The 27798-nt window shown below is 48.1% G+C and overlaps 1 protein-coding gene across 2 annotated transcripts in view; it reads left to right on the plus strand.

The window, feature by feature from the left end:
* LOC137543608 (uncharacterized) overlaps nucleotides 1-27798 on the plus strand; it is an 89921-nt gene that overhangs the window by 7209 nt on the left and 54914 nt on the right. For both annotated transcript variants that reach the window (XM_068264711.1, XM_068264712.1), the window contains exon 2: nucleotides 5163-5447. In XM_068264711.1, coding sequence (XP_068120812.1) covers nucleotides 5180-5447 — 268 coding nt within the window. In that variant the 5' untranslated portion in view covers nucleotides 5163-5179. The remainder of the gene's footprint in view (nucleotides 1-5162; nucleotides 5448-27798) is intronic.

The raw sequence follows: 27798 nt of genomic DNA on the forward strand, positions 1-27798 counted from the left end.
CACTGATTTCCCCCCCCCGCCCCCTGATCACCCACAGCACCCCTCAGAACCCCCCCTGCCCACCCCCAGACCCATGTTTGCACCCAATCACCCCCCTAATCACCCATCAATCACTCCCTGTCACTATCTGTCACTGCTATTTTTTTATTAGGTCCCTAACTGCCCCCTGCTCCCTCCTGATCACCCCCCATCCCTCAGATTCTCCCCAGACCCCCTCTGCAGACCCCCCCCCCCCTGTACTGTATGCATCTATCCCCCCTGATCACCTGTCAATCACCTGTCCATCACCTGTCAATCACCTGTCAATCACCCATCAATCACCCCCTGTCACTGCCACCCATCAATCAGCCCCTAACCTGCCCAATCTGATCACCCACCCACACCAATAGATCGCCCGCAGATCCGACGTCAGATCACCTCCCAAGTGCAGTGTTTACATCTGTTCTCTACCCTAAACACCCACTAATTACCCATCAATCACCCCCTGTCACTGCTACCTATCAGATTAGACCCCTATCTGCCCCTAGGGCACTCAATCACCCGCCCAAACCCTCAGAACGCCCTCAGACCCCAGCCCTGATCACCTCGCCAGTGCATTGCTTGCATCTATTCCCCCCCCTCTAATCACACCTTGAGACACCCATCAATCACCTCCTGTCACCCCCTAGCACACCTACCCATCAGATCAGGCCCTAATTTGCCCCGTGTGGGCTCCTGATCACTTGGCCAAACCCTCAGATCCCCCTCAGACCCCCTTCCGATCACCTCCCCAGTGCATTGATTGCATCTATTTTCCCCTCTAACCGCCCCCTGAGACAGCCATCAATCACCTCCTGTCACCCCCCTAGCACTCCTATCCATCAGATCAGGCCCAATACAACCGGTCATCTAAAAGGCCACCCTGCTTATGACCGGTTCCACAAAATTCGCCCCCTCATAGACCACCTGTTATCAAAATTTGCAGTTGCTTATACCCCTGAACAGTCATTTTGAGACATTTGGTTTCCAGACTACTCACGGTTTTAGGCCCGTAAAATGCCAGGGCAGTATAGGAACCCCACAAGTGACCCCATTTTAGAAAAAAGACACCCCAAGGTATTCTGTTAGGTGTATGACGAGTTCATAGAATTTATTTTTTGTCAACAGTTAGCGGAAATTGATCTTTATTTTTATTTTTTTCACAAAGTGTCATTTTTCACTAACTTGTGACAAAAAATAAAATCTTCTATGAACTCGCCATACACCTAACGGAATACCTTGGGGTGTCTTCTTTCTAAAATGGGGTCACTTGTGGGGTTCCTATACTGCCCTGGCATTTTAGGGGCCCTAAACCGTGAGGAGTAGTCTAGAAAACAAATGCCTCAAAATGACCTGTGAATAGGACGTTGGGCCCCTTAGCGCACCTAGGCTGCAAAAAAGTGTCACACATGTGGTACTGCTGTACTCAGGAAAAGTAGTATAATGTGTTTTGGGATGTATTTTTACACATACCCATGCTGGGTGGGAGAAATCTCTCTGTAAATGGACAATTGTGTGTAAAAAAAAATCAAACAATTGTCATTTACAGAGATATTTCTCCCACCCAGCATGGGTATGTGTAAAAATACACCCTAAAACACATTATACTACTTCTCCTGAGTACGGCGGTACCACATGTGTGGCACTTTTTTACACCCTAAGTACGCTAAGGGGCCCAAAGTCCAATGAGTACCTTTAGGATTTCACAGGTCATTTTGCGGCATTTGGTTTCAAGACTACTCCTCACGGTTTAGGGCCCCTAAAATGCCAGGGCAGTATAGGAACCCCAAAAATGTCCCCATTCTAGAAAGAAGACACCCAAAGGTATTACGTTAGGAGTATGGTGAGTTCATAGAAGATTTTATTTTTTGTCACAAGTTAGCGGAAAATGACACTTTGTGAAAAAAAAACAATTAAAATCAATTTCCGCTAACTTGTGACAAAAAAATAAAAACTTCTATGAACTCACCATACTCCTAACGGAATACCATGGGGCGTCTTCTTTCTAAAATGAGGTCATTAGTGGGGTTCCTATACTGCCCTGGCATTTTAGGGGCCCTAAACCGTGAGGAGTAGTCTTGAAACAAAAATGACCTGTGAAATCCTAAAGGTACTCATTGGACTTTGGGCCCCTTAGCGCAGTTAGGGTGCAAAAAAGTGCCACACATGTGGAATCGCCGTACTCGGGAGAAGTAGTATAATGTGTTTTGGGGTGTATTTTTACACATACCCATGCTGGGTGTGAGAAATACCTCTGTAAATGACAATCTTTTGATTTTTTTACACACAATTGTCCATTTACAGAGTTGTTTCTCCCACCCAGCATGGGTATGTGTAAAAATACACCCCAAAACACATTGTACTACTTCTCTCGAGTACGGCGATACCACATGTGTGGCACTTTTTTGCACCCTAACTGCGCTAAGGGGCCCAAAGTCCAATGAGTACCTTTAGGATTTCACAGGTCATTTTGAGAAATTTTGTTTCAAGACTACTCCTCACGGTTTAGGGCCCCTAAAATGCCAGGACAGTATAGGAACCCCACAAATGACTCCATTTTAGAAAGAAGACACCCAAGGTATTCTGTTAGTAGTACGGTGAGTTCATAGAAGATTTTATTTTTTGTCACAAGTTAGCGGAAATTGATTTTTATTTGGTTTTTTTCACAAAGTGTCATTTTCCGCTAACTTGTGACAAAAAATAAAATCTTCTATGAACTCTATGGGGTTCCTATACTGTCCTGGCATTTTAGGGGCCCTAAACCGTGAGGAGTAGTCTTGAAACGAAATTTCTCAAAATGACCTGTGAAATCTTAAAGGTACTCATTGGACTTTGGGCCCCTTAGCGCAGTTAGGGTGCAAAAAAGTGCCACACATGTGGTATCGCTGTACTCAGGAGAAGTAGTATAATGTGTTTTGGGGTGTATTTTTACACATACACATGCTGAGTGGGAGAAATCTCTCTGTAAATGGACAATTGCGTGTAAAAAAAATGAAAAAATTGTCATTTACAGAGATATTTCTCCCACCCAGCATCGGTATGTGTAAAAATAGACCCCAAAACACATTATACTACTTCTACTGAGTACGGCAATACCACATGTGTGGCACTTTTTTGCAGCCTAACTGCGCTAAGGGGCCCAAAGTCTAATGAGCACCTTTAGGCTTTACAGGGGTGCTTACAAATTAGCACCCCCCAAAATGCGAGGACAGTAAACACACCCCACAAATGACCCCATTTTGGAAAGTAGACACTTCAAGGTATTCAGAGAGGGGCATGGTGAGTCCGTGGCAGATTTCATTTTTTTTTTTGTCGCAAGTTAGAAGAAATGGAAACTTTTTTTTTTTTTTTTGTCACAAAGTATCATTTTCCGCTTACTTGTGACAAAAAATAATATCTTCTATGAGCTCACCATGCCTCTCAGTAAATACTTTGGGATATCTTCTTTCCAAAATGGGGTCATTAGGGGGGTATTTATACTATCCTGGAATTCTATCACCTCATGAAACATGACAGGTGCTCAGAAAAGTCATAGATGCTTCAAAATAGGAAAATTCACTTTTTGCACCATAGTTTGACAACGCTATAACTTTTGCCCAAACCAATAAATATACACTGAATGTTTTTTTTTTTTTTTATCAAAGACATGTAGCACAATACATTTGGACAAAAATGTATACAGAAATTTTACTTTATTTGACAAATTTTATTACAGAAAGTTAAAAAAATATATATTTTTTTGACAAAATTCATGTCTTTTTTGATGAATATAATAAAAGCTAAAAGTTGCAACAGCAATCAAATAGCACTAAAAGAAAGCTGTATTAGTGACAAGAAAAGGAGGGAAAATTCATTTAGATAGTAGGTTGTATGACCGAGCAATAAACCGTTAAAGCTGCCGTGGTCTGAATGGAAAAAAAAGGCTCTGGTCCTTAAGGGGCGAAAAGACTGTGGTCCTTATGTGGTTAAACTCTATGCGACGTTTCGCACACCAGACTTTGCTAGTGCAAAACTTTTGATCAGCAGTGCACTGCGGTGCTAACCCAGTTGGTGCTATAGTTATCATGCCTAAACTTATCACGTCTAAACTTATCACGCCTTAACTAATGGTGGCCATACACTGGTCGATTTGGCATCAGATTCGACCAAAAGATAGATCCCTCTCTGATCGAATCTGATCAGAGAGGGATCGTATGGCCACCTTACTGCAAACAGATTGTGAATCGATTTCAGCCTGAAACCGATCACAATCTGTGGAGCTGCCACCCCCCCCCCCCCCTCATACATTACCTGTTCCGGCTGGCACGAGTCCCCCGGTCCACCACTGTCTTCTTCTCCACCTGGTCCCGGCATCTTCTCCGCATCACCGGCATCCGCGTATAACTTTCTGTCACTCCAGTGACAGCGGAAGTTCAAATAGAGCACCCTCTATTTGTACTTCCGCTGTCACTGCAGTGACACAGGAAGTTATGCCGGATGCCGTGATGCGGAGAAGATGCCAGCCGGGAGGTGACAGCGGGGACTCGCGCCGGCGGAGCAGGTAATGTATACCCGCTGTATTGCGTCGGTCGTCGGGCATTCGAACGCCGCTATCGACGCACTCCCGACCCGCCGGTGTCGAGTCGACAGGAACGATGGATTTCGGATGGAAATCCATCGTTCTGTCAGCGGTGTGCACGGCGATTATACGGCCGTTTCGATCACTGTGATTAAAATGGCCATATTTTGGCGGGAAAATCGTTAGGTGTATGGGCCCCTTAAGTTTAGGCGTGATAAAGGGCTTTTCACCAGCGTGCTAACTGTTAGCATGCTTTTGTGAACCAAGCCCTAAATGTGTGTGCGTGCCTGCACAAGCATGTGTCCGTGTATGCACAAGTGTTAGTGCCATGCACGAGAATCAGTGGTTTTCATTTCTGGACATGAGATTCATATCCAGAAATCTGAAGTGGTTATAGAAAACTTTTCGGATAATTTTGAGGAGACCCATAAGACAACAGAGTCATGCATTCTTGTAGAATGAAGTGCTTCCAGTGGGAAAATAAATAGTGGTGTCAAATGCATAATGTAGGTCAATTTGTGAGTAGTACTCCACTAAGTTGAGCAATGTGAGACTTTATAAGAAAATGTGATTGTATTTATTTCAGGGACTACAGTTGTGCAGATGGCAATTAAAAAGCGAATGGTGGGGATCTTCTCCAGAGATAGCTCAACTCTCTATGATTGGCTAATCTCCACTCTCATGGCCACTAATGTAGTGAAAGACATTCGTCAGGTCTATATCTCCAACAGGTTCCATGAATTCCAGCAAGAAGTTTACAAATGTGACTTTGCCATCCTCTACCATTCAAAGAAAAGAGGAAGGATAAACTTAACTGATGTCACAGACTCACTCTATGACAAAGAACTTGAACATCTCTGCAGGACACTTGGTGAGAATCCTTCCATGTCAAGTTATAACAATATGAAACTGTGGATCATTGTAGTCCATCTTATTTGAGAATTGAGCACCTGAGCAATGTTATTTTTTTTGTTTTGTTTTGTTTTGTTTGTTTCTGTACTTAGTAATTGTACGTGGTTTATATACTATTGACCAGGTATTGCACTGACCAGCTGGTTGATACAAAGACGAGGTGAATTGTTATCCAAAGGTGCGGTTTTATTTTTGCAGTTTCATTGCATCATAACCTCTTGTATATCTGCTTTGTTTATATACTCTGTATACAAATAATATACATATACATAATATAATATAGATATATATGATGGAAAAAAAATATATTTAGCCAAACCACAGAATCATAGTAATGATCAGTGACCTTGGCACTTTATAAAAATATTTAACAATGAACTCACTTTTTAATAAAGACTTTTCTATATGAGCTCACTGTGACAGAACAGCCGTGAGAGAGGAGAACGCAATCGCAAATGGTTTACTGCACCGATTGCCGTTGACGTGCCAGATCTGGATTGGTTGTGTAGGAGCTACCTACAGTCCAGCCTGGGGCATCTCCTTCTCTCAGCAGAGAAATGGCATTAACTTAAGTGCAGGATGGCTCTGTTGATTTGCTAATGAACTAGGAACAAACTCTTGTGCAGGGAACCTCGGATAGTACTTTTTAAAATCCGAATTGATCTGGATCCGGATATCCAGATATCCGGATCCAGTTCGGATATCTGAATTTGACCTTTTAGATATCCGCATGAATGCGAATATCCGGACGCATTATCTGCGGATATCTGACCTATTCGGATATCCGGATAAACAAACCGGAAATGCCTTTTAACCTGCTGAGCGGTCTGGACGAGCTCAGCTCGTCCAACACCGCCAGAGACTGCCGCTCAGGCCCTGCTGGGCCGATTTTAATGAAATAAAAAGCAGCACACGCAGCCGGCACTTTGCCAGCCGCGTGTGCTGCCTGATCGCCGCTGCAGCGCGGCGATCCGCCGCGTGCAGCGGCGAAAGAGGGTCCCCCCAGCTGCCCGAGCCCAGCGTAGCCGGAACAAAAAGTTCCGGCCAGCGCTAAGGGCTGGATCAGAGGCGGCTGACGTCAGGACGTCGGCTGACGTCCATGACGTCACTCCGCTCGTCGCCATGGCGACGAGGTAAGCGAAACACGGAAGGCCGCTTATTGCGGCCTTCCGTGTTACTTCTGGCCGCCGGAGGCGATCGGAAGAACGCCTCCGGAGCGCCCTCTCGTGGGCTTTCATGCAGCCAACTTTCAGTTGGCTGCATGAAATAGTTTTTTTTTTATTTAAAAAAAAAAACCCTCCTGCAGCCACCCTGGCGATTTAATCAGAACGCCAGGGTGGTTAAAATGCTTTAAAAACTTTTTAACCTTCAAAAACCCCTCCTCCCCCTTCTTTACCGGATATCCGGAATCCGAATGAGCATCCCTGCTCTTCAGTCCAAAAGACTAGTGTTATTTTTAATTACCTGTGGACAAAGGTTCTGCACTCTGGCAGAACCTCAGATAGGTGTCAATTGCTTCCACCATTTGGTGAGCCAGGGATCTTCCCTCACAACAGGAGGCCAGACAGCCTGACTCCATCAGCAGCAGAGAGAAATGAATGCTGTATATGATTTTTAGCATGTTTTAAGGAATACCGTTCATATGAGAGGTATGAAAGTTATCTCATTCTGCTGGTCCAGGTCTGGAGAATATTTTTAATATTAAATTGAGGCCACTGACATACCCAGAACTCGAGGTATTCCGCTATTTCGTAACCGGGCATGCAAAAGCACCCAAGTTTGATGTCATATGAACTTTCATATTCTGAGGAACATGAATCTGTGGCCGTTAAGTGTGTGCGGGAAGTGTAAGCCGAGATATGGAAAATGTCATATTTGGTGGGCACCAGCAACCCACCCAGGGGGTTAACCGCACCCTGTCCAGCCCCTGGGCTGGACCTGAGACTCCACCCAAAGATGGATCAGTCAAAAGTGTTTGCCAGGGACTCCTCCCCAGCAGGCGCGGAGCTAGGGGGGGTCGGGGTAGGACAAGTGCCCCGGGGCGCCTGGTCCCCAAGGGCGCCCTCCGCCTGGCTGAGCTGCGGGTTTTTTTTTTTTTTTTTTTTTTCCGGCGGGTGAGGGGAGCAGCGCAGAGAAGAGAGAGAGCTGTGCGGACGGTGGGGAAGGGGGGCCATATCCCCCCTCCTTCCCTCACCTTAGGTGCTCTCTTCCTCCCTCGCTGTCCCCTCCAATGTCCGGGTGGCTGGGCTGGCAGCGGCGGGCGGAACTCACCTCCGTCTCGCTCCAGCGCCGGGCGGAAGTTCGGGTGCGCAGCCGCTGCTCTGGTCTGGACCAGACCAGAGTAGTGGCAGATCCATCCGGCGCTGCGACGAGACGGAGGTAAGTTCCGCCCGCCGCTGCCAGCCACCCGGACAATGGAGGGGACAGCGAGGAAGGGAGAGCAGCTCTTCTCTGCGCTGCTCCCCTCCTGCTGGGGAGGGGGACACCTGACCTGGCTACCTACTCTGGGCACATATACCCCTGCCTACATATACTGGACTTATATCCCTGGCTGTAACCTACTCTGGGCACATATACCCCTGGCTACCTACTCTGGGCACATATACCCCTGGCTACCTACTCTGGGCACATATACCCCTGGCTACCTACTCTGGGCACATATACCCCTGGCTACCTACTCTGGGCACATATACCCCTGGCTACCTACTCTGGGCACATATACCCCTGGCTACCTACTCTGGGCACATATACCCCTGGCTACCTACTCTGGGCACATATACCCCTGGCTACCTACTCTGGGCATATATACCCCTGGCTACCTACTCTGGGCACATATACCCCTGGCTACCTACTCTGGGCACATTTACCCCTGCCTACATATACTGGGCATATACCCCTGGCTACCTACTCTGGGCACATATACCCCTGGCTACCTACTCTGGGCACATATACCCCTGGCTACCTACTCTGTGCACATATACCCCTGGCTACCTACTCTTGGCACATATACCCCTGCCTACATATACTGGGCATATACCCCTGGCTACCTACTCTGGGCACATATACCCCTGGCTACCTACTCTGGGCACATATACCCCTGGCTACCTACTCTGGGCACATATACCCCTGGCTACCTACTCTGGGCACATATACCCCTGGCTACCTACTCTGGGCACATATACCCCTGGCTACCTACTCTGGGCACATATACCCCTGGCTACCTACTCAGGGCACATATACCCCTGGCTACCTACGCTGGGCATATATACCCCTGGCTACCTACTCTGGGCACATATACCCCTGGCTACCTACTCTGGGCACATTTACCCCTGCCTACATATACTGGGCATATACCCCTGGCTACCTACTCTGGGCACATATACCCCTGGCTACCTACTCTGGGCACATATACCCCTGGCTACCTACTCTGGGCACATATACCCCTGGCTACCTACTCTGGGCACATATACCCTGCCTACATATACTGGGCATATACCCCTGGCTACTTACTCTGGGCACATATACCCCTGGCTACCTACTCTGGGCACATATACCCCTGGCTACCTACTCTGGGCACATATACCCCTGGCTACCTACTCTGGGCACATATACCCCTGGCTACCTACTCTGGGCACATATACCCCTGGCTACCTACTCTGGGCACATATACCCCTGGCTACCTACTCAGGGCACATATACCCCTGGCTACCTACTCTGGGCACATATACCCCTGGCTACCTACTCTTGGCACATATACCCCTGCCTACATATACTGGGCATATACCCCTGGCTACCTACTCTGGGCACATATACCCCTGGCTACCTACTCAGGGCACATATACCCCTGCCTACATATACTGGGCATATACCCCTGGCTACCTACTCTTGGCACATATACCCCTGGCTACCTACTCAGGGCACATATACCCCTGGCTACCTACTCAGGGCACATATACCCCTGGCTACCTACTCTGGGCACATACCCCTGGCTACCTACTCTGGGCACATATACCCCTGCCTACATATACTGGGCATATACTCCTGGCTACCTACTCTGGGCACATATACCCCTGCCTACATATACTGGGCACATATAACCCTAACTACATATACTGGGTACATATACCCCTGGCTACATATGCTGGGCATATATACCCCTGGCTACATATACTGGGCATATATACCCCTGGCTACATATACTGGGCACATATACCTCTGGCTACATATACTGGGGACACATACCCCTGCCTACATATACTGGGCACATATACCCCTGGCTACCTGTTCTGTGGACATCTCTACCCCTGGCTACCTGTTCTGGGGACATCTATACTGCTGGCCACCTATTCTGGGGACACCTATAGACCTGGGGCTACCTATTTTTGGGGAAGCACTGCTGTCAGATTGAGTGTATTTTGGGGAACTGCTGCCAGGTGAGAGGTGTCTACCATATTAAGGGGGCATTCTGCCTATTTATGTGAAATGCTGCCTATTTATGTGCCTCATGACTGCTGAATTTGTCTTGTTGGGGGCCTCATGGTTACTGAATTTGTCTTGTTGGGGGCCTCATGATGTGTTGGGGGCCTCAAGATCGCTGAATTTGTCTTGTTAGGGGCCTCATGATTGCTGAATTTGTCTTGTTAGGGGCCTCATGATTGCTGAATTTGTCTTGTTGGGGGCCTCAGGATTGCTAAATTTGTCTTGTTGGGGGCCTCATGATTGCTGAGTTGGTCATGTTGGGGGCCTCATGATTGCTGAGTTGGTCATGTTGGGGGCCTCATGATTGCTGAGTTGGTCATGTTGGGGGCCTCATGTTTACTCATGATTGCGGAATTTGTCTTGATGGGGGGGCTCATGATTGCTGAATTTGTCTTGGAACATGCTGGAAGGTACATACTGAGGGAGGGTGGGTGAGCGTGAGCCTGCTAACCTCCATGTACATTTGAAGGGGCGTGACCAAATGTGGAGCACCCATAATCACGCTCACATTTGGTCACGACCCTTCACCTTAGGGGGCGCATTAATAGTCTTTGTCCCCGGGTGCTGAAAACCCTAGCTACGCCTCTGCTCCCCAGGAAGCAGGAAATTTGGGCGCATGAGGCAGGTGGACAAAAAGGGCGCCGCCATTCACTCCCATAATAAATAACGTTTAATCGGCGCCCAACAGGAAAAAAGGGCGCCGGAGAAAAATAACGTTTTAAAACCGGCGCCCGGAGACTTTTAATGTTTTATAACTGTTTCTCATGATTACACATTATTTAATGATTTATAATTTTTTAAACATTACTTTTAAACGAAAAACAGTACAATATTTTTTTAAAACATTACTTTTAAACGAAAAACCGTACAATTTTTTTTTTTTTTTTTACATTTTTAAACGAAAAAAACGCACCATATTTTTTTAAAACGTTATTAATGCTTATCACAGGGGGGTCTTAGGTTTAGGCACCACCAGGGGGGTCTTAGGTTTAGGCACCACCAGGGGGGTCTTAGGTTTAGGCACCAACAGGGGGGTCTTAGGTTTAGGCACCAACAGGGGGGTCTTAGGGTTAGGCCCCACCAGGGGGGTCCTAGGTTTAGGCACCAACAGGGGGGTCTTAGGTTTAGGCACCAACAGGGGGGTCTTAGGGTTAGGCACCAACAGGGGGGTCTAGGGGTTAGGTATAGGTACAGGGAGGGTTCTGTGTGAGAGTAGGGTTATGTATAGCTTTAGTAAAATTCTTATTAATGTTTTATAAAACGTTATTATAAATTTCAATTTTTAAACAGGGAAGATTAACGTTTTTAAAATTGCCGATTTTATACACATTATTTAATGATTTATAACTTTATAAAACATTATTTTTAAACGAAATATAATACACATTTTTTTTAAACGTTATTCATGATTATCTTTTAAAACCCTGCGCCCTTTTTTCCCGGCGCCCTTTTTTAACGTACGCTCCTCCCCATTCCTCCAAATTCCATCTTCATGGGAGCATGCTGCCACTTTGAGGAACAGTGGCGGCCATTTTGTCTGAACTTTGCTCCTGAACTGAACTGAAACAAAGGAACTTTACAAGTTTTCCCAGAAAGGACATATTTCCACGAACCTAAGTATTTTCTCCCTTTTCATTTATTTTACTGCGCTATTATTTGTCTCTGTAATTGTTGATTTTAACGATTTTCTGTATATATTAAATATTTATATTGCATATTTAATAAACAACGCTAATGCCCTTTATTTGTTCAGCTACCCTATTATTCAGCCGCACAAACTGAACCCTGGTTTCTGAAGAGTCACTACTATTGTTGCTAGCTAGACAGAATAGAGTGTGTTTTGCCATTTTATTTGCAGGTCTAGAATCAGCCAGTTAGTGGGTTCCTCTGTCCCATGGTAACAGAGTTGGTGACAGTTATACCCTGAAATAGTGTGTAATTTGTAAGTTGCAGGTCTAGAATCAGCCAGTTAGTGGGTTCCTCTGTCCCATGGTAACAGAGTTGGTGGCAGTTATACCCTGAAATAGTGTGTAATTTGTAAATACAGTAACTCACAGGCTCCCTTCTAGTCTGTCTGCTGCTAAATTCCCAGTGGTTTCTGCGCAACAATTGTGACCACAGATTGCATGGTCTGTGCGCTGAAACCGATTGGAAGGCATTGTGCGGTCCGGCCACTAGGGGCCCTGTGACAGTGGTGGCAGCGGTGGGATCTGTGTTGTGCTGAAAGTATAAGATAGCGCTATCAAATTAGCCCTATCAAGAAACAAACTCATTTATTGGTTGTAGCTAAATGCAATATATTTTTTATATATACAGAGAGACTGTGTAGCCAGTACCCCTCCACAAAAGTTTTATTTTATTTGGCATGGAAATGTCCGGGAACTACAAGAGCATGTGCCTAGCAGATCTGGCAAATCTTTGTCAAATGCGGGGCATTGCAAGTCAAAACAGGACATGTTAGCAGACTTGTTTCAATGGGATACCCAGCAACTGCAGGAGCGGGATGTGTCCGCTGAGGTGGACACCAGCCAATCTGACTCAAGTCGAGGGAAACCAGAGACGGAAGATCCTATGCCTACAGAGGTTGAGCATCCTGCGGGCCCTGCTGCAACGATTAGGAGACTGTCAGTGTGGACCCTTTTCTCAGAGCTTCTCCGAGTTCTCACCTGGAACCGGCCAGTACTGGACTGTACGTTTGTGCTGATCCTCTAATGCAGCAGGCATTACAAAAGCTGATGGACACTGACCTGGAAAAGTACCTGCAGCACATGGCGGAGAAAATCCGAGAAGAACGCCAAGCTGCCCCTGCCGCTGGAGAGCGTCAAGCCGCCGCTGCCGTCGCTGCTGCAGGATGCCAAGCGGTGAGGGATGCTACAGAATGGGAGTGCCAACAACAGCATGAACTGAACATGGCCAAGGTTCAACAGGCCAGCCGAAGTTCATCGCCCAGCCTCCCTGCTGAAGGAGCCCCATCACCTGTAAGTGCAAAATTTAAATTTGCTACTATTGAAAAAGACACTGACATTGACTTGTTTATGTGGTCTTTTAAAAAAATGCATGCCGTCAGTATCGTCTCTCCCAAGACCAGTGGGCCAGACATCTGGCGCCTTTGCTGCACTACAATGCGCTTGATGCTTTCGCAGAGTTACCTGCGGAAAAGGATAATGATTATACCGCTATAAAAGATGCTATAATCACTAAATATCAGCTGACGCCAGAAGCCTATCGCAAAAAGTTCAGGTCCTGGCAGAAAAAATCTACTGACTCTTATCGAGATGTGGTCAGAAGTTTACTCACCACACTCCGCCAGTGGACTCTAGGCCTCACCAAAGGGTCTTATGATGTCCTGGAGGACTTGATAGTCCTAGAATAATTTCTGAACATTTGCCCTGCTGATGTACGACAGTTTGTGCTGGAGCACAAGCCTGCATCAGCGACTGTCACTGCAGACCTCGCTGAAACATTTGTGACTACCCGTGTGCCTGACACACGCAGAACTGCACCAACCAGCTGGAGAGGAGGTCAGCCCAATACCCTGGCAGACTCTCCTGCCCTTGTAAGCCATCCGCCACAGAAGCCACCCAGTGTAGCTGCGGCGCCCAGGCATGACGCACCTGAAGGGGTCACCTGTCACTACTGCTGCAAGCCCGGACACATGAAATTCGATTGTCCTAAAAGGAGTCAGACACCACCAGCACCTGTATCACCTGTACCTCAGCCACAGCATATGCAACCAGCCAGCGAACCACATCCTGGATCATCAGATTTTGTTCTGTTTGCCCGAGGAAAGGAGATCCGCAATCGAATCGACCAGCAGCAGCCTGTAAGAATGAATGACAAGGTTGTCACCGGATTCCGAGACACCGGAGCCGACATCACATTAGTTCACTCACACCTTGTTCCAAAGGAGAGCATCAGCTCCAGCCGATCCCTTGCCCTTACTGGAGTACAGGGCACCCTTTTACACATAGCCCAAGCGAGAGTGAATCTCGACTGGGGGGTGGGGGTTCAAAAAAGTGTTGTTGGGGTTGTGGATGATCTCCCGATCCCTGTGTTGCTGGGGACTGATTTGGGCAAGCTTGTGTCCTATTACGAACCTGCCACAACCGCCTTGTCGCTCACGGAAGGAGACAGACTCTCTGCCCACCACCAGGTACTTTACACACTTGGGGAAGCACCAGGTGCAGGTGGCTTGAATGTGCCCAGTTCAAGGGTACCGGATTCAATAGTACCTGAGTCAAAGGTACCTGTGTTTGATGTACAAACTGTCTGTGTAACGATCGGTGAAGCACAGAGAGGATCTGATTACCAGTGATCTGCAGAATCACTGGGAATACAGATGTATACCAGATTATACGTGATCTGCAGTATCACTGATAATCCGATATACTAGCAACCTCTGTTCACCTGAGTAGAGTGTAGTGTTAGGTGCAACAATAACACTTAGAGGACTAGGCCTCAGTGCAGCAAGGAGTACTGCACAGATTCCTTCCGCAGACCTGAGCTCTCCAAGACAGGAGGAGTCAGACTGACAGTAGGATGGACAGACTGAAAGTAACCTTCAGGAGGAAGGATCACTAACAGAGCGAGGAACCGCCTCTAACAGTAAGGTCGGTTCTCGAGGTCGGACAAGCCAGGTCGTACACACACGGACAGATAAAGTACAAGATCAGGAGGCAAAGGCGGAGTCAAAGTACAGGCAGGGTTCAGCAACGGGGTATCAGATATATCGGGGTACAAAATCAGGAGGCAGAAGCAGAGTCAAGGAACGAGCCGGGGTTCGGCAACAGAGTATCAGAAATATCGAGGTACAAGATCAGAGTTCAGGAGGATAGTCAAGGCAGGCAAAAGTCATAACAGATAATCACAATCAAACTAGTACTTTAGCTATCAACAGAATCTAGCTAAGTGTAGGATTACAGCTCCAGCTGGTCCCGGCACACTTGCGGATCTGACTACGGATCTGGGTGCTCCCACATATGTGATCGCACGCCAGACAAAGAGCAAGTGAACAACCAGCAGTATATATACTCTAGGACCTTTCCAGGACCTTCCTAATTGCTGGTCCAATTGGAGCAGTGGAATTTGTCAGCTGACCCAGCTGATCAGCCGACTCCCTTCTAACTGCTATTTAAACTCTGCCTCTGTGCTCGCGCGCGTGTAAGTCTGAATCTTGGTGGACTATCAGTCCCAGCCACACCAGTACTGTCTTGCAATGTATCTAGTGAACCAAGTGCGGGAGCCGCCTCCAATGCGGATTCCGCCGTATCCAGTGCGGACTCCGCCGCTCTGCCTGAGCGGCATGCAGCGTTTTTTCCGTGTTGTGGCGTCCTGCGTCCTGACGCGGAAACAGCCGCCTCACCTTGAGAGGCTGCGGCTTTTCCGCGTTTCATTACAGTACCCCCCCCCCCCCCCGAGGAGTGGACTCCGGACAACTCCTACCAGGCTTCTCGGGGTGTAAGGTATGAAATTCTTCCCTCAACTCATCTGCATGCATGCGAGTCCCTGGGACCCATTGTCTCTCCTCAATGCCATACCCCTTCCAGTGTACCAGGTACTGTACTGAGTTCTGGACAACGCGTGAGTCCAAAATTTTGGGTTGGCTGTCCACCAGAACCGGAGGAGGCGGAGTAGGGCCCACATGGACTGCGGGTTTGAGCAGAGACACGTGAAACGACCTTACGCCCCGCATGCTGGCAGGAAGATCAATAACATAAGTGACGTTGTTAATTCTCCTAGTCACGGAAAATGGACCCACAAACCTGGGGCCCAGTTTGGCAGAAGGCTGCTTCAAGGTCAAGTGACGTGTGGACACCCAGACTAAATCCCCTGGCTGAAATTTCCATTCCACGGACCGTCTCTTGTCCGCTTGACCCTTCTGATTCTGGAATGCCTTCTGCAAATTCCCCTTAACGATTCCCCAATTGTCCCTCAGTGACCTCTGCCAATCCTCCAGTGCTGGAAAAGGAGAAGAGACAATTGGAAAAGGGGAGAATTTGGGTGACCTCCCTGTCACAATCTGGAATGGAGAGAAACCAGACGAAGAATTCTTTAAATTATTTTGTGCGAATTACGCAAAGGGTAAAAATTTTACCCAGTCACTCTGAGCTTCCGCAACGTAACATCTCAGGAATTGCTCCAAAGACTGATTAATTCGTTCAGTCTGCCCGTTTTTCTGTGGGTAGTAGCCTGACGAAAAAGACAATTTCATGCCCATTTGGTTGCAAAATGCCCTCCAGAATCCAGACACAAATTGGACTCCCCTATCTGACACAATGTCTTCCGGAATGCCATGCAGCTGGAAGACGTGAATGATGAACAAGTCGGCCAGTTCTTGGGCCGAGGGGAGTCCTTTCAGAGGCACAAAATGGGCCATTTTGCTAAAACGGCCGACTACCACCCAGATGACCGACATGCCTTCAGACCTGGGCAATTCCCGCACAAAATCCATGGACAGGTGGGTCCATGGCTCACTCGGGGTGGGCAAAGGCTGCAACCTTCCTACAGATGCCAGCTGGGAGGGTTTACTCTTGGCACATACCGCACACTCCCTGACATACTCCTTGCAATCTGTTGCCAAAGAAGGCCACCAAGCACACCTGGCAATCAGATCCTGCGTTCTGGCAGCTCCAGGATGACCAGCATTCTTATGGTCATGAAAGAGTTGCAGGATTTGTAAGCGAAATGGTAGAGGGATAAACATGACCCCTTCAGGTTTTCCCTCAGGAACATCCTGCTGAAAGGGACCCAAAACCTCTGTCCAATCCTCCCAGGTTTCCGTGGCAGCTAACACTAGTTTCTGCGGGATGATGGACTCAGGAGCGGGGGACTGTGCTGTCTCTGGTTCAAAACACCTGGAGAGGGCATCCGCCTTGGTATTCTTACTACCTGGAGTATACGTAATCAGGAATGTGAACCTCGAGAAAAACAGAGACCATCGGGCCTGCCGAGGGCTCAATCTCTTAGCCCCCTCGATGTATTCCAGATTCTTGTGGTCGGTATAAACCGTGATCGTGTGCTCTGCTCCTTCTAGCCAATGACGCCATTCCTCGAAGGCTAACTTAATGGCTAGAAGCTCCCTGTTGCCTATATCGTAGTTTCTCTCCGCAGGAGAAAACCTCTGAGAAAAATAGGCACACGGGTGTAATCTACCCTGTAAGCCTGAACGTTGAGACAGCACAGCTCCCACTCCAACCTCTGAGGCGTCTACCTCAACAACGAAAGGAAAAGAAGTGTCCACGTGTCTCAGTATAGGTGCTGAGCAGAACAGTTCCTTTAACGTAGAGAATGCCTGTAAAGCCTCAGGAGGCCAGTGAGTGGTGTCTGCCCCTTTCTTTGTAAGACTGGTGAGGGGTGCGACTACTGTGGAGTACCCCTTTATGAACCTCCTATAATAGTTTGCAAAACCCAAGAACCGTTGCAAAGACTTCAACCCCACCGGCTGCGGCCACTCCAGTACCGCGGAGACCTTGGCAGGGTCCATAGACAGGCCCGAGGTGGAGATTATATATCCCAGAAAGGTGACAGACGTGACCTCGAAAATACACTTCTCAAGTTTTGCGTACAACAAATTCTGCCTCAGCTTGTCCAGTACAAATCTGACATGGGTTCTGTGATCAGGGAGATTGTTAGAAAAGATAAGAATGTCATCCAGGTAGATTAACACAAACTTTCCCAACACCTCCCTAAAGACCTCATTAATGAGTTCCTGGGAAACGGCCGGGGCATTACATAACCCGAAGGGCATCACTAGGTACTCGTAGTGGCCGTTAGGTGTATTGAAGGCCGTTTTCTATTCATCGCCCTTTCTTATGCGCACCAGATTGTATGCCCCCCGTAAATCCAGTTTCGAAAAAATCCTCGCATCAGTGACCTGTGTGAACAAATCGTCTATTAACGGCAACGGGTAGCGATTCTTCACTGTGATTTTATTTAGGCCCCGGTAATCGATACATGGTCGCAAACCCCCGTCTTTTTTCTTAACAAAAAAGAAGCCTGCCCCGGCCGGCGACCGGGACGGGCGAATGAAGCCCTTGGCCAAGTTTTCACTGATATACTCCTGCATGGCTAGTTTTTCAGGTCCAGACAGATTATACAAATGGCCTCGAGGGGGCATACAACCAGAACGGAGGTCAATGGGGCAGTCGAAAGGGCGATGCGGAGGCAATTTATCCGCAGCCTTAGGACAGAACACGTCAGCATAATCCGAGTACTGTTCAGGTACTCCTTCCACCTGTACCCTGGTTTGACCTATCGTCAGCCTCCCTAAACACTGCTGGAGACAATGAGGTGACCATGCTGTTAACTGCCCCGTGGCCCAATTTATCTGTGGTGAATGGATTTGTAACCACGGCATGCCTAGGATGATTGTGGAGGTGGACATATGTAATACAATGAACTGTAGTTTCTCTTTGTGCAGCACCCCTATAGTGACTCCCACTTCTGATGTCTGTGATAACGGATGATTCCTCTGCAGAAGGGAATCATCCACTGCTGTAACCTGGACGGGTGGTTTTACTGGGGTGAGTGGAATACCCAACCTTTTAGCAAACTCAAAGTCCATGAAATTAGCTGCAGCGCCAGAATCAACAAAGGCTTCCGTGAGCTCGGTCTTACCCTCCCATGTAATCGTACACGGGAGGAGCAACCGTTTATCTAGTGACAGCTCCGACCGACCAATCTGCATTGACTCGGGAGAAGGTGGGGTCACTGGGTTTGTGGCGCAAGACACCATTCTGACATGGTGACTACCCCTGGTTTGTCTTTGATAGCGCAACCTGCGGTCGATTCGAATGGCCGCTGAGATGGCCTCATCGACTGTTCTGGGCTCGGGTTGACTTAACATTAGGTCGGAGACCTCATCCGACAACCCAGATAGGAAGTAATCTAAGAGGGCATAGGTGTCAAACCTGGCCGTAACTGACCACCTACGAAATTCGGCCGCGTAATCTTCGACTGCACCCCTGCCTTGCCGTAAGAGCTTAAGCTTCCGCTCAGAGGTCGCAGCAAGGTCAGGGTCGTCGTAAATTACCGCCATGGCCTTAAAGAATTCCCCTACAGAGGTCAGAGCTGTATCTGTGGGGGGCAGGTTGTACGCCCAGGACTGGGAGTCGCCAGTTAACAAAGTTTTAATAAAGATGACCCGTTGGGTCTCAGTCCCCGAGGATCGGGGTCTCAACTCGAAATAGGATAACACTCTACTTTTAAAATTCCGGAAGTCAGACTTGTGGCTGGAAAATTTGTCTGGTACGGGCATACGTATGTCATCACTAGGAGGGGATCGCACTGAATCAACTGACGTCTGGAGGGTTCGCACAGAGCCTGATAGGACATCAATCATAGTCTTGTGGCTACCCAGCACTTGGTTGATGTTTTCCACCGAAGTGGCAAGTGCGCCCAGACGGTCAGTGTGTGCGTCCTTATCTTCCCACGGACTCTGCGCTCTCAATGTACTCCAATCCTCTGTGCTTTTATACTCCAATTCGTGAACATAGAAAAAATAAACAAAAATACATAGCGTGACTCTGTATTAACATATGAATCCACCACGTGTTTTGAAAGATCTCATGTGGTCCCACCACAAACAGGTATCACAGCTCCTCACCCTCTATAGTGGCTGTCAACCCACAAACAGCTTAAGCATTTAATTCTCCGTGATTTTTAAAGCCTTTCACCTTCCACCACGTTATGCTGCATACACCTCATTAAGACCTCCAGCCTCTCACCTTATATGCTTGCTGCCAGATTATAGGTCAGCTATAGCGCTTAGTGAGTCTCACTCCAGTTGTTTCCACACCAATCTCTATCTCGTTTTCCACCGCTACTCCATCACGTTTGCACCCTATTGACTGAAAGGAGTCTCCATAGCGTAAAACTGTTGCTTTAATTAAAAATTTAAAAACAATTGCACTCACATGCTCCCATAAAGTAATGCGCATATAAAATCCAAGACGAGCTGCAGTCCAGTCCACGTCCTTAAGCTCCGCCCAACGCGTTTCGTATCAAATACTCATCAGGGGCTGGAGACGTTGGACCAATGAATGCTTTTTATATACTCTAACTCCTCCTATTTCCCATCATGTCATCACTAGGAGGGGATCGCACTGAATCAACTGACGTCTGGAGGGTTCGCACAGAGCCTGATAGGACATCAATCATAGTCTTGTGGCTACCCAGCACTTGGTTGATGTTTTCCACCGAAGTGGCAAGTGCGCCCAGACGGTCAGTGTGTGCGTCCATTTGCATTTTTTGGTCTGGCGTTCTGTAACGATCGGTGAAGCACAGAGAGGATCTGATTACCAGTGATCTGCAGAATCACTGGGAATACAGATGTATACCAGATTATACGTGATCTGCAGTATCACTGATAATCCGATATACTAGCAACCTCTGTTCACCTGAGTAGAGTGTAGTGTTAGGTGCAACAATAACACTTAGAGGACTAGGCCTCAGTGCAGCAAGGATTACTGCACAGATTCCTTCCGCAGACCTGAGCTCTCCAAGACGGGAGGAGTCAGACTGACAGTAGGAAGGACAGACTGAAAGTAACCTTCAGGAGGAAGGATCACTAACAGAGCGAGGAACCGCCTCTAACAGTAAGGTCGGTTCTCGAGGTCGGACAAGCCAGGTCGTACACACACGGACAGATAAAGTACAAGATCAGGAGGCAAAGGCGGAGTCAAAGTACAGGCAGGGTTCAGCAACGGGGTATCAGATATATCGGGGTACAAAATCAGGAGGCAGAAGCAGAGTCAAGGAACGAGCCGGGGTTCGGCAACAGAGTATCAGAAATATCGAGGTACAAGATCAGAGTTCAGGAGGATAGTCAAGGCAGGCAAAAGTCATAACAGATAATCACAATCAAACTAGTACTTTAGCTATCAACAGAATCTAGCTAAGTGTAGGATTACAGCTCCAGCTGGTCCCGGCACACTTGCGGATCTGACTACGGATCTGGGTGCTCCCACATATGTGATCGCACGCCAGACAAAGAGCAAGTGAACAACCAGCAGTATATATACTCTAGGACCTTTCCAGGACCTCCCTAATTGCTGGTCCAATGGGAGCAGTGGAATTTGTCAGCTGACCCAGCTGGTCAGCCGACTCCCTTCTAACTGCTATTTAAACTCTGCCTCTGTGCTCGCGCGCGTGTAAGTCTGAATCTTGGTGGACTATCAGTCCCAGCCACACCAGTACTGTCTTGCAATGTATCTAGTGAACCAAGTGCGGGAGCCGCCTCCAATGCGGATTCCGCCGTATCCAGTGCGGATTCCGCCGCTCTGCCTGAGCGGCATGCAGCGTTTTTTCCGCGTTGTGGCGTCCTGCTGGACGCAGAAACAGCCGCCTCATCTTGAGAGACCGCGGCTTTTCCGCGTTTCATTACAGTCTGTAATGAAAATGTTTCCGTACCTGTCACTGTCATTAATGCATGTGTCAATAATGTAATGTCAATTATTGTAATGCTAATGCTTTGCCTGTACTAGCAGTCACCCAGGGTGCTGCAAGGGTTGTGGGCTCAGTGCCGAACTCCTCGTTCAGTACTGACCACAGAAGTGAGAACCTTCAGCCGCTGACTTAATGTGACATGAGCCAGCTGGCTGGAACTGACAGTGCTGCATTGACAGCAGCGCTATAAAGTGACCCAAGCCTGGAGGCGCTCAGGCAGCAAGCCTCTGAGCCCCTCACAGACGGGGCCGCTTTCAAGGTGTACTGGGAAGGTGGGAGACTGTACAGCAAGGCTGTGCAGCCCACTACAGGTAAGCCGCAGGCGAATATCAAGTAACTTGTGGTACCGAGTGCATTCAGGGGCCATGTGCCGCACTCCACACATGACAGCCCCTTTGAACAGACACTTGGGGGTACGCAAGACACTTGCCCGTATTTGAAAACAGTTTTATTGGCCCAGGATGAATATGGATGTAGCAAAATACTGCAAGGCATGTACCGTCTGTCAGGAGCTGGGAAGATCCAGGGATTCCTGCAGGGTCCCCTTAGGTCCACAGCCACTTAGCAAGAACCCCTGTGTGGGCTGGCTGTTGACCTATCCAACCTAGTACCCATTGTCAGCAGTCCTGGCAGACACCACATCTGAACGTGGTGGCGCAAGCGCCCTGTCCAGAAAGGTCCATGTCGGGTCGAACCTGAGGGTAGTGGACAGCGACCTGTCCAGGTGAACCAAGCCGCAGGCTCCAATGGGTTATCCCACCATACCGGCAGCTCGAAACCCGTCAGCCAGATCAGCGGCAACACCACACATCTTGTGAATGCCTGGCTGAAGCCTTTTTCCTTGGGGGGAGGTGTGGCGGAACAGCCGTGAGAAAAGAAAACGCAATCACAATCGGTTTACTGCACCGATTGCAATTGACGTGCCAGAATTGGATTGGTTGTGTAGGGGCTACCTGCAGTCCAGCCTGGGGTCTCTCCTTCTCTCAGCAGAGAATTGGAATTAACTTAAGTGCAGGATGGCTCCGTTGATTTGCTAATGAACTAGAAACAAACTCTTGTGTCCAAGAGACTAGTGTTTATTTTTAATTACCTGAGGACAAAAGTTCTGCACTCTGGCAGAACCTCAGATAGGTGTTAATTGCTTCCACCATTTGGTGAGCCCAGCAAAGAGAGCTTCCCTCACAGCAGGAGGCCAGATGGCCTGACTCAGTCAGCAGCAGAGAGAAATGAATGCTGTATACGATTTTTAGCATGTTTTAAGGAATACCGTTCATATGAGAGGTATGAAAGTTATCTCATTCTGCTGGTCCAGGTCTGGTGAATATTTTAATATTAAATTGAGGCCACTGACATACCCATAACTTGAGGTATTCCGCTATTTCGTAACCGGGCATGCAAAAGCACCCAAGTTTGATGTCATATGAACTGTCATATTCTGAGGAACATGAATCTGTGGCCCTTAAGTGTGTGTGGGAAGCGTAAGCCGAGATATGGAAAATGTCATATTTGGTGGGCACAAGGAACCCACGCAGGGGGTTAACCGCACCCTGTCCAGCCCCTGGGCTGGACCTGAGACTCCACCCAAAGATGGGGATCAGTCAAAAGTGTTTGCCACTGTTTAACCGTTTTATTTGCAGGTCTAGAGTCAGCCAGTTAGTGGGTTCCTCTGTCCCATGGTAACAGAGGTGGTGGCAGTTATACCCTGAAATAGTGTGTAATTTGTAATTACAGTAACTCACAGGCTCCCTCCTAGTGGATCTGCTGCCAATATCCCAGCGGTTTCTGCACACCGATTGCGACCACAGATTGCATGGTCTGTGTTCTGAAACCGATTGGAAGGCATTGTGCAGTCCGGCCACTAGGGGCCCTGTGACACCCACTGGTTACAGTAAAAAATTCAACCACTTTGTGACCGCCTAATAGGGATGGTCGGAAAATTCCGCGGAATTATTAATTCCGTGATTCCGGCCGGAATTAGCTAATTCCGATTCCGGTGGTCGGAACGGAATTCCTATACCTCTTAAACGGAATTCCGCGGAAATTGTATAATTCCGACGGTATTTTTCAGAAAAACACCCAAAAAATCTCTCTCTCTCCCTCTCCCTCATCCTCTTATATCATCAAGTAGGGAATTGCAGATTTTCAAAACAGCTTATATACCATAGCTGGGATTTGAACCCAGGACGCAGTGGGTACTAGGTATCTGTCTTACCCTCTAGACCATGAACCACACTACATGCTAAAGGTGGCCTAGCATAAACCATACTACCATTAGGATCAATTCAATAGAAAAAGTAGCATGAATAAGAATTTGTACTTTTTGAAAAGCATGCTCATATTCCATAGCTGGGATTTGAACCCAGGACACAGTGGGTAGTAGGTATCTGTCTTACCCTCTAGACCATGAACCACACTACATGCTAAAGGTGGCCTAGCATAAACCATACTACCATTAGGATCAATTCAATAGAAAAAGTAGCATGAATAAGGATTTGTACTTTTTGAAAAGCATGCTCATATTCCATAGCTGGGATTTGAACCCAGGACGGAGTGGGTAGTAGGTATCTGTCTTACCCTCTAGACCATGAACCACACTACATGCTAAAGGTGGCCTAGCATAAACCATACTACCATTAGGATCAATTCAATAGAAAAAGTAGCATGAATAAGAATTTGTACTTTTTGAAAAGCATGCTCATATTCCATAGCTGGGATTTGAACCCAGGACACAGTGGGTAGTAGGTATCTGTCTTACCCTCTAGACCATGAACCACACTACATGCTAAAGGTGGCCTAGCATAAACCATACTACCATTAGGATCAATTCAATAGAAAAAGTAGCATGAATAAGGATTTGTACTTTTTGAAAAGCATGCTCATATTCCATAGCTGGGATTTGAACCCAGGACGGAGTGGGTAGTAGGTATCTGTCTTACCCTCTAGACCATGAACCACACTACATGCTAAAGGTGGCCTAGCATAAACCATACTACCATTATGATCAATTCAATAGAAAAAGTAGCATGATTAAGGATTTGTACTCTTTGAAAAGCATGCTTATATACCATAGCATATCTATTGAATTGATCATAATGGTAGTATGGTACATGCTACGCCAGCTTTAGCATGTAGAGGTGGGACGAGGTCCTTCAACACCCAAGGCTGAGACAGCAAAGTGCGCCCCCCCATCCCTCCCACCCCAGCCGTCACACACTGATTGCTATTACACTAAGAGGTGCCCCAGGGCCCCCAACCCCCCCAACACCTTAATCTCTACTTATCTGGCTTGCAGTCACTGCCATGTATCACCTTTTCTTATTTCTTTCTGCTTCAAATACAATTGGGAATGGCAGCTGAATGAATTGTGCACCCCCCTCCTACACTGTGCCCTGAGGCTGGAGCCTCTCCAGCCTCTGCCTCGGCCCGGCCCTGAGTGTGGTTGATGGTCTAGGGGGTAAGACAGATACCTACTACCATGTAGTGTGGTTCATAGTCTAGAGGGTAAGACAGATACCTACTAGTGTTGGGCGAACATCTAGATGTTCGGGTTCGGGCCGAACAGGCCGAACATGGCCGCGATGTTCGGGTGTTCGACCCGAACTCCGAACATAATGGAAGTCAATGGGGACCCGAACTTTTGTGGTTTGTAAAGCCTCCTTACATGCTACATACCCCAAATTTACAGGGTATGTGCACCTTGGGAGTGGGTACAAGAGGAAAAAAAATTAGCAAAAAGAGCTTATAGTTTTTGAGAAAATCGATTTTAAAGTTTCAAAGGGAAAACTGTCTTTTAAATGCGGGAAATGTCTGTTTTCTTTGCACAGGTAACATGTTTTTTGTCGGCATGCAGTCATAAATGTAATACATATAAGAGGTTCCAGGAAAAGGGACGCTAACCCAGCAGCAGCACACGTGATGGAACAGGAGGAGGGTGGCGCAGGAGGAGGAGAAGGCCACGCTTTGTGAGACACAAAAACCCAGGCCTTGCATGAGGGCAAGAAGCGTGCGGATAGCATGCTTTGTACCGCCATGCAGTCATAAATGTAATAAAGATAAGTGGTTCAATAAACAGGGACCACGCGGCAACGCTAACCCAGCAGCAGCAGACGTGATGGAACAGGAGCAGGCGCAGGAGGAGAAGGCCACGCTTTGTGAGACACAACAACCCAGGCCTTGCATGAGGGCAAGAAGCGTGCGGATAGCATGCTTTGTACCGCCATGCAGTCATAAATGTAATAAAGATAAGTGGTTCAATAAACAGGGACCACGCGGCAACGCTAACCCAGCAGCAGCAGACGTGATGGAACAGGAGGAGGCGCAGGAGGAGAAGGCCACGCTTTGTGAGACACAACAACCCAGGCCTTGCATGAGGGCAAGAAGCGTGCGGATAGCATGCTTTGTACCGCCATGCAGTCATAAATGTAATAAAGATAAGTGGTTCAATAAACAGGGACCACGCGGCAACGCTAACCCAGCAGCAGCAGACGTGATGGAACAGGAGCAGGCGCAGGAGGAGAAGGCCACGCTTCGTGAGACACAACAACCCAGGCCTTGCATGAGGGCAAGAAGCGTGCGGATAGCATGCTTTGTACCGCCATGCAGTCATAAATGTAATAAAGATAAGTGGTTCAATAAACAGGGACCACGCGGCAACGCTAACCCAGCAGCAGCAGACGTGATGGAACAGGAGCAGGCGCAGGAGGAGAAGGCCACGCTTTGTGAGACACAACAACCCAGGCCTTGCATGTGGACAAAAAGCGTGCGGATATAGCAGCAATGCTTTTTGCCGCCATGCAGTCATAAATGTAATACAGATGAGAGGTTCAATAAACAGGGCCCGGAAACGCAACACCATCCCAGATGTTCATTGGTCATGTTACTTGGTTGGGGTCCTGGAGTGTTGCGTAGTCATTTCCAATCCAGGATTGATTCATTTTAATTTGAGTCAGACGGTCTGCATTTTCTGTAGAGAGGCGGATACGCCGATCTGTGACGATGCCTCCGGCAGCACTGAAACAGCGTTCCGACATAACGCTGGCTGCCGGGCAAGCCAGCACCTCTATTGCGTACATTGCCGGTTCGTGCCAGGTGTCTAGCTTCGATACCCAATAGTTGAAGGGTGCAGATGGATGGTTCGACACAGCTACGCCATCTGACATGTAGTCCTTGACCATCTTCTCCAGGCGATCGGTGTTGGAGGTGGATCTGCACGCTTGCTGTTCAGTGGGCTGCGGCTGCATGGGTGTCAGAAAATTTTCCCACTCCAAGGACACTGCCGATACCATTCCCTTTTGGGTACTAGCTGCGGCTTGCGTTGTTTGCTGCCCTCCTGGTCGTCCTGGGTTTGCGGAAGTCAGTCTGTCTGCGTACAACTGGCTAGAGGAGGGGGAGGATGTCAATCTCCTCTCTAAAGTCTCCACAAGGGCCTGCTGGTATTCTTCCATTTTGACCTGTCTGACTCTTTCTTCAAGCAGTTTTGGAACATTGTGTTTGTACCGTGGATCCAGAAGGGTATAAACCCAGTAATTGGTGTTGTCCAGAATGCGCACAATGCGTGGGTCACGTTCAATGCAGTCTAGCATGAATTGAGCCATGTGTGCCAGAGTCCTACCAGAATCCTCATCATCCTCTTGTGAGCGTTGTGATAGTTGTTGTGATGCATCATAGTCGTCACCTTCCTCCTGGTCTGCTTCTGCTGACCATTCGCGTTGAATTGTGGAAGTCCAACGTGCACCGCTCTGGCCTTCGTCAGTGGTGGCATGAAATTCCTGCTCCAACTCCAGCTGTTCCTCCTCCTCTTCTTCGTCATAGCTGCTGGGGCCAGCGTTCCCTGAGGCGGATGGCCTGATGTTGGTACCATCACGCTGATCGTTTTCTCCTTCAGATTCCCCCAGTTGCATCATGACAGCTGTTTCCTTGATTTTTAACATCGACCTCTTCAGTAAACACAGCAGTGGTATGGTAATGCTGACTGAAGAGTTGTCACTGCTCACAAGCAACGTGGATTGCTCAAAATTTTGGAGGACTTGGCAGAGGTCCAACATGTTGGCCCAATCGGATCCACAGAAGCTTGGCAGCTGGCCGGATGCGCCTCGGTACTGCGCCGTCATGTACTGGACCACTGCACTCTTCTGCTCGCAAAAGCGGGCTAGCATGTGCAGCGTAGAATTCCAGCGCGTAGGGACATCACACAGCAAGCGATGGTGGGGGAGATTGAAGCGCTCCTGCATCTTGGCGAGTGCCCCCGAAGCAGTACTGGAATTTCTACAATGTTTGGACACTCGACGCACCTTCAACAGCAGATCGGGCACGCCTGGGTATGTCCTCAGGAACCGCTGAACTACTAGGTTCATCACGTGCGCCAGGCAAGGGATGTGTGTCAGCTT

Source organism: Hyperolius riggenbachi, unplaced genomic scaffold (assembly GCF_040937935.1).
Source record: "Hyperolius riggenbachi isolate aHypRig1 unplaced genomic scaffold, aHypRig1.pri scaffold_117, whole genome shotgun sequence".
NCBI classification, from domain to species: Eukaryota; Metazoa; Chordata; class Amphibia; order Anura; family Hyperoliidae; genus Hyperolius; species Hyperolius riggenbachi.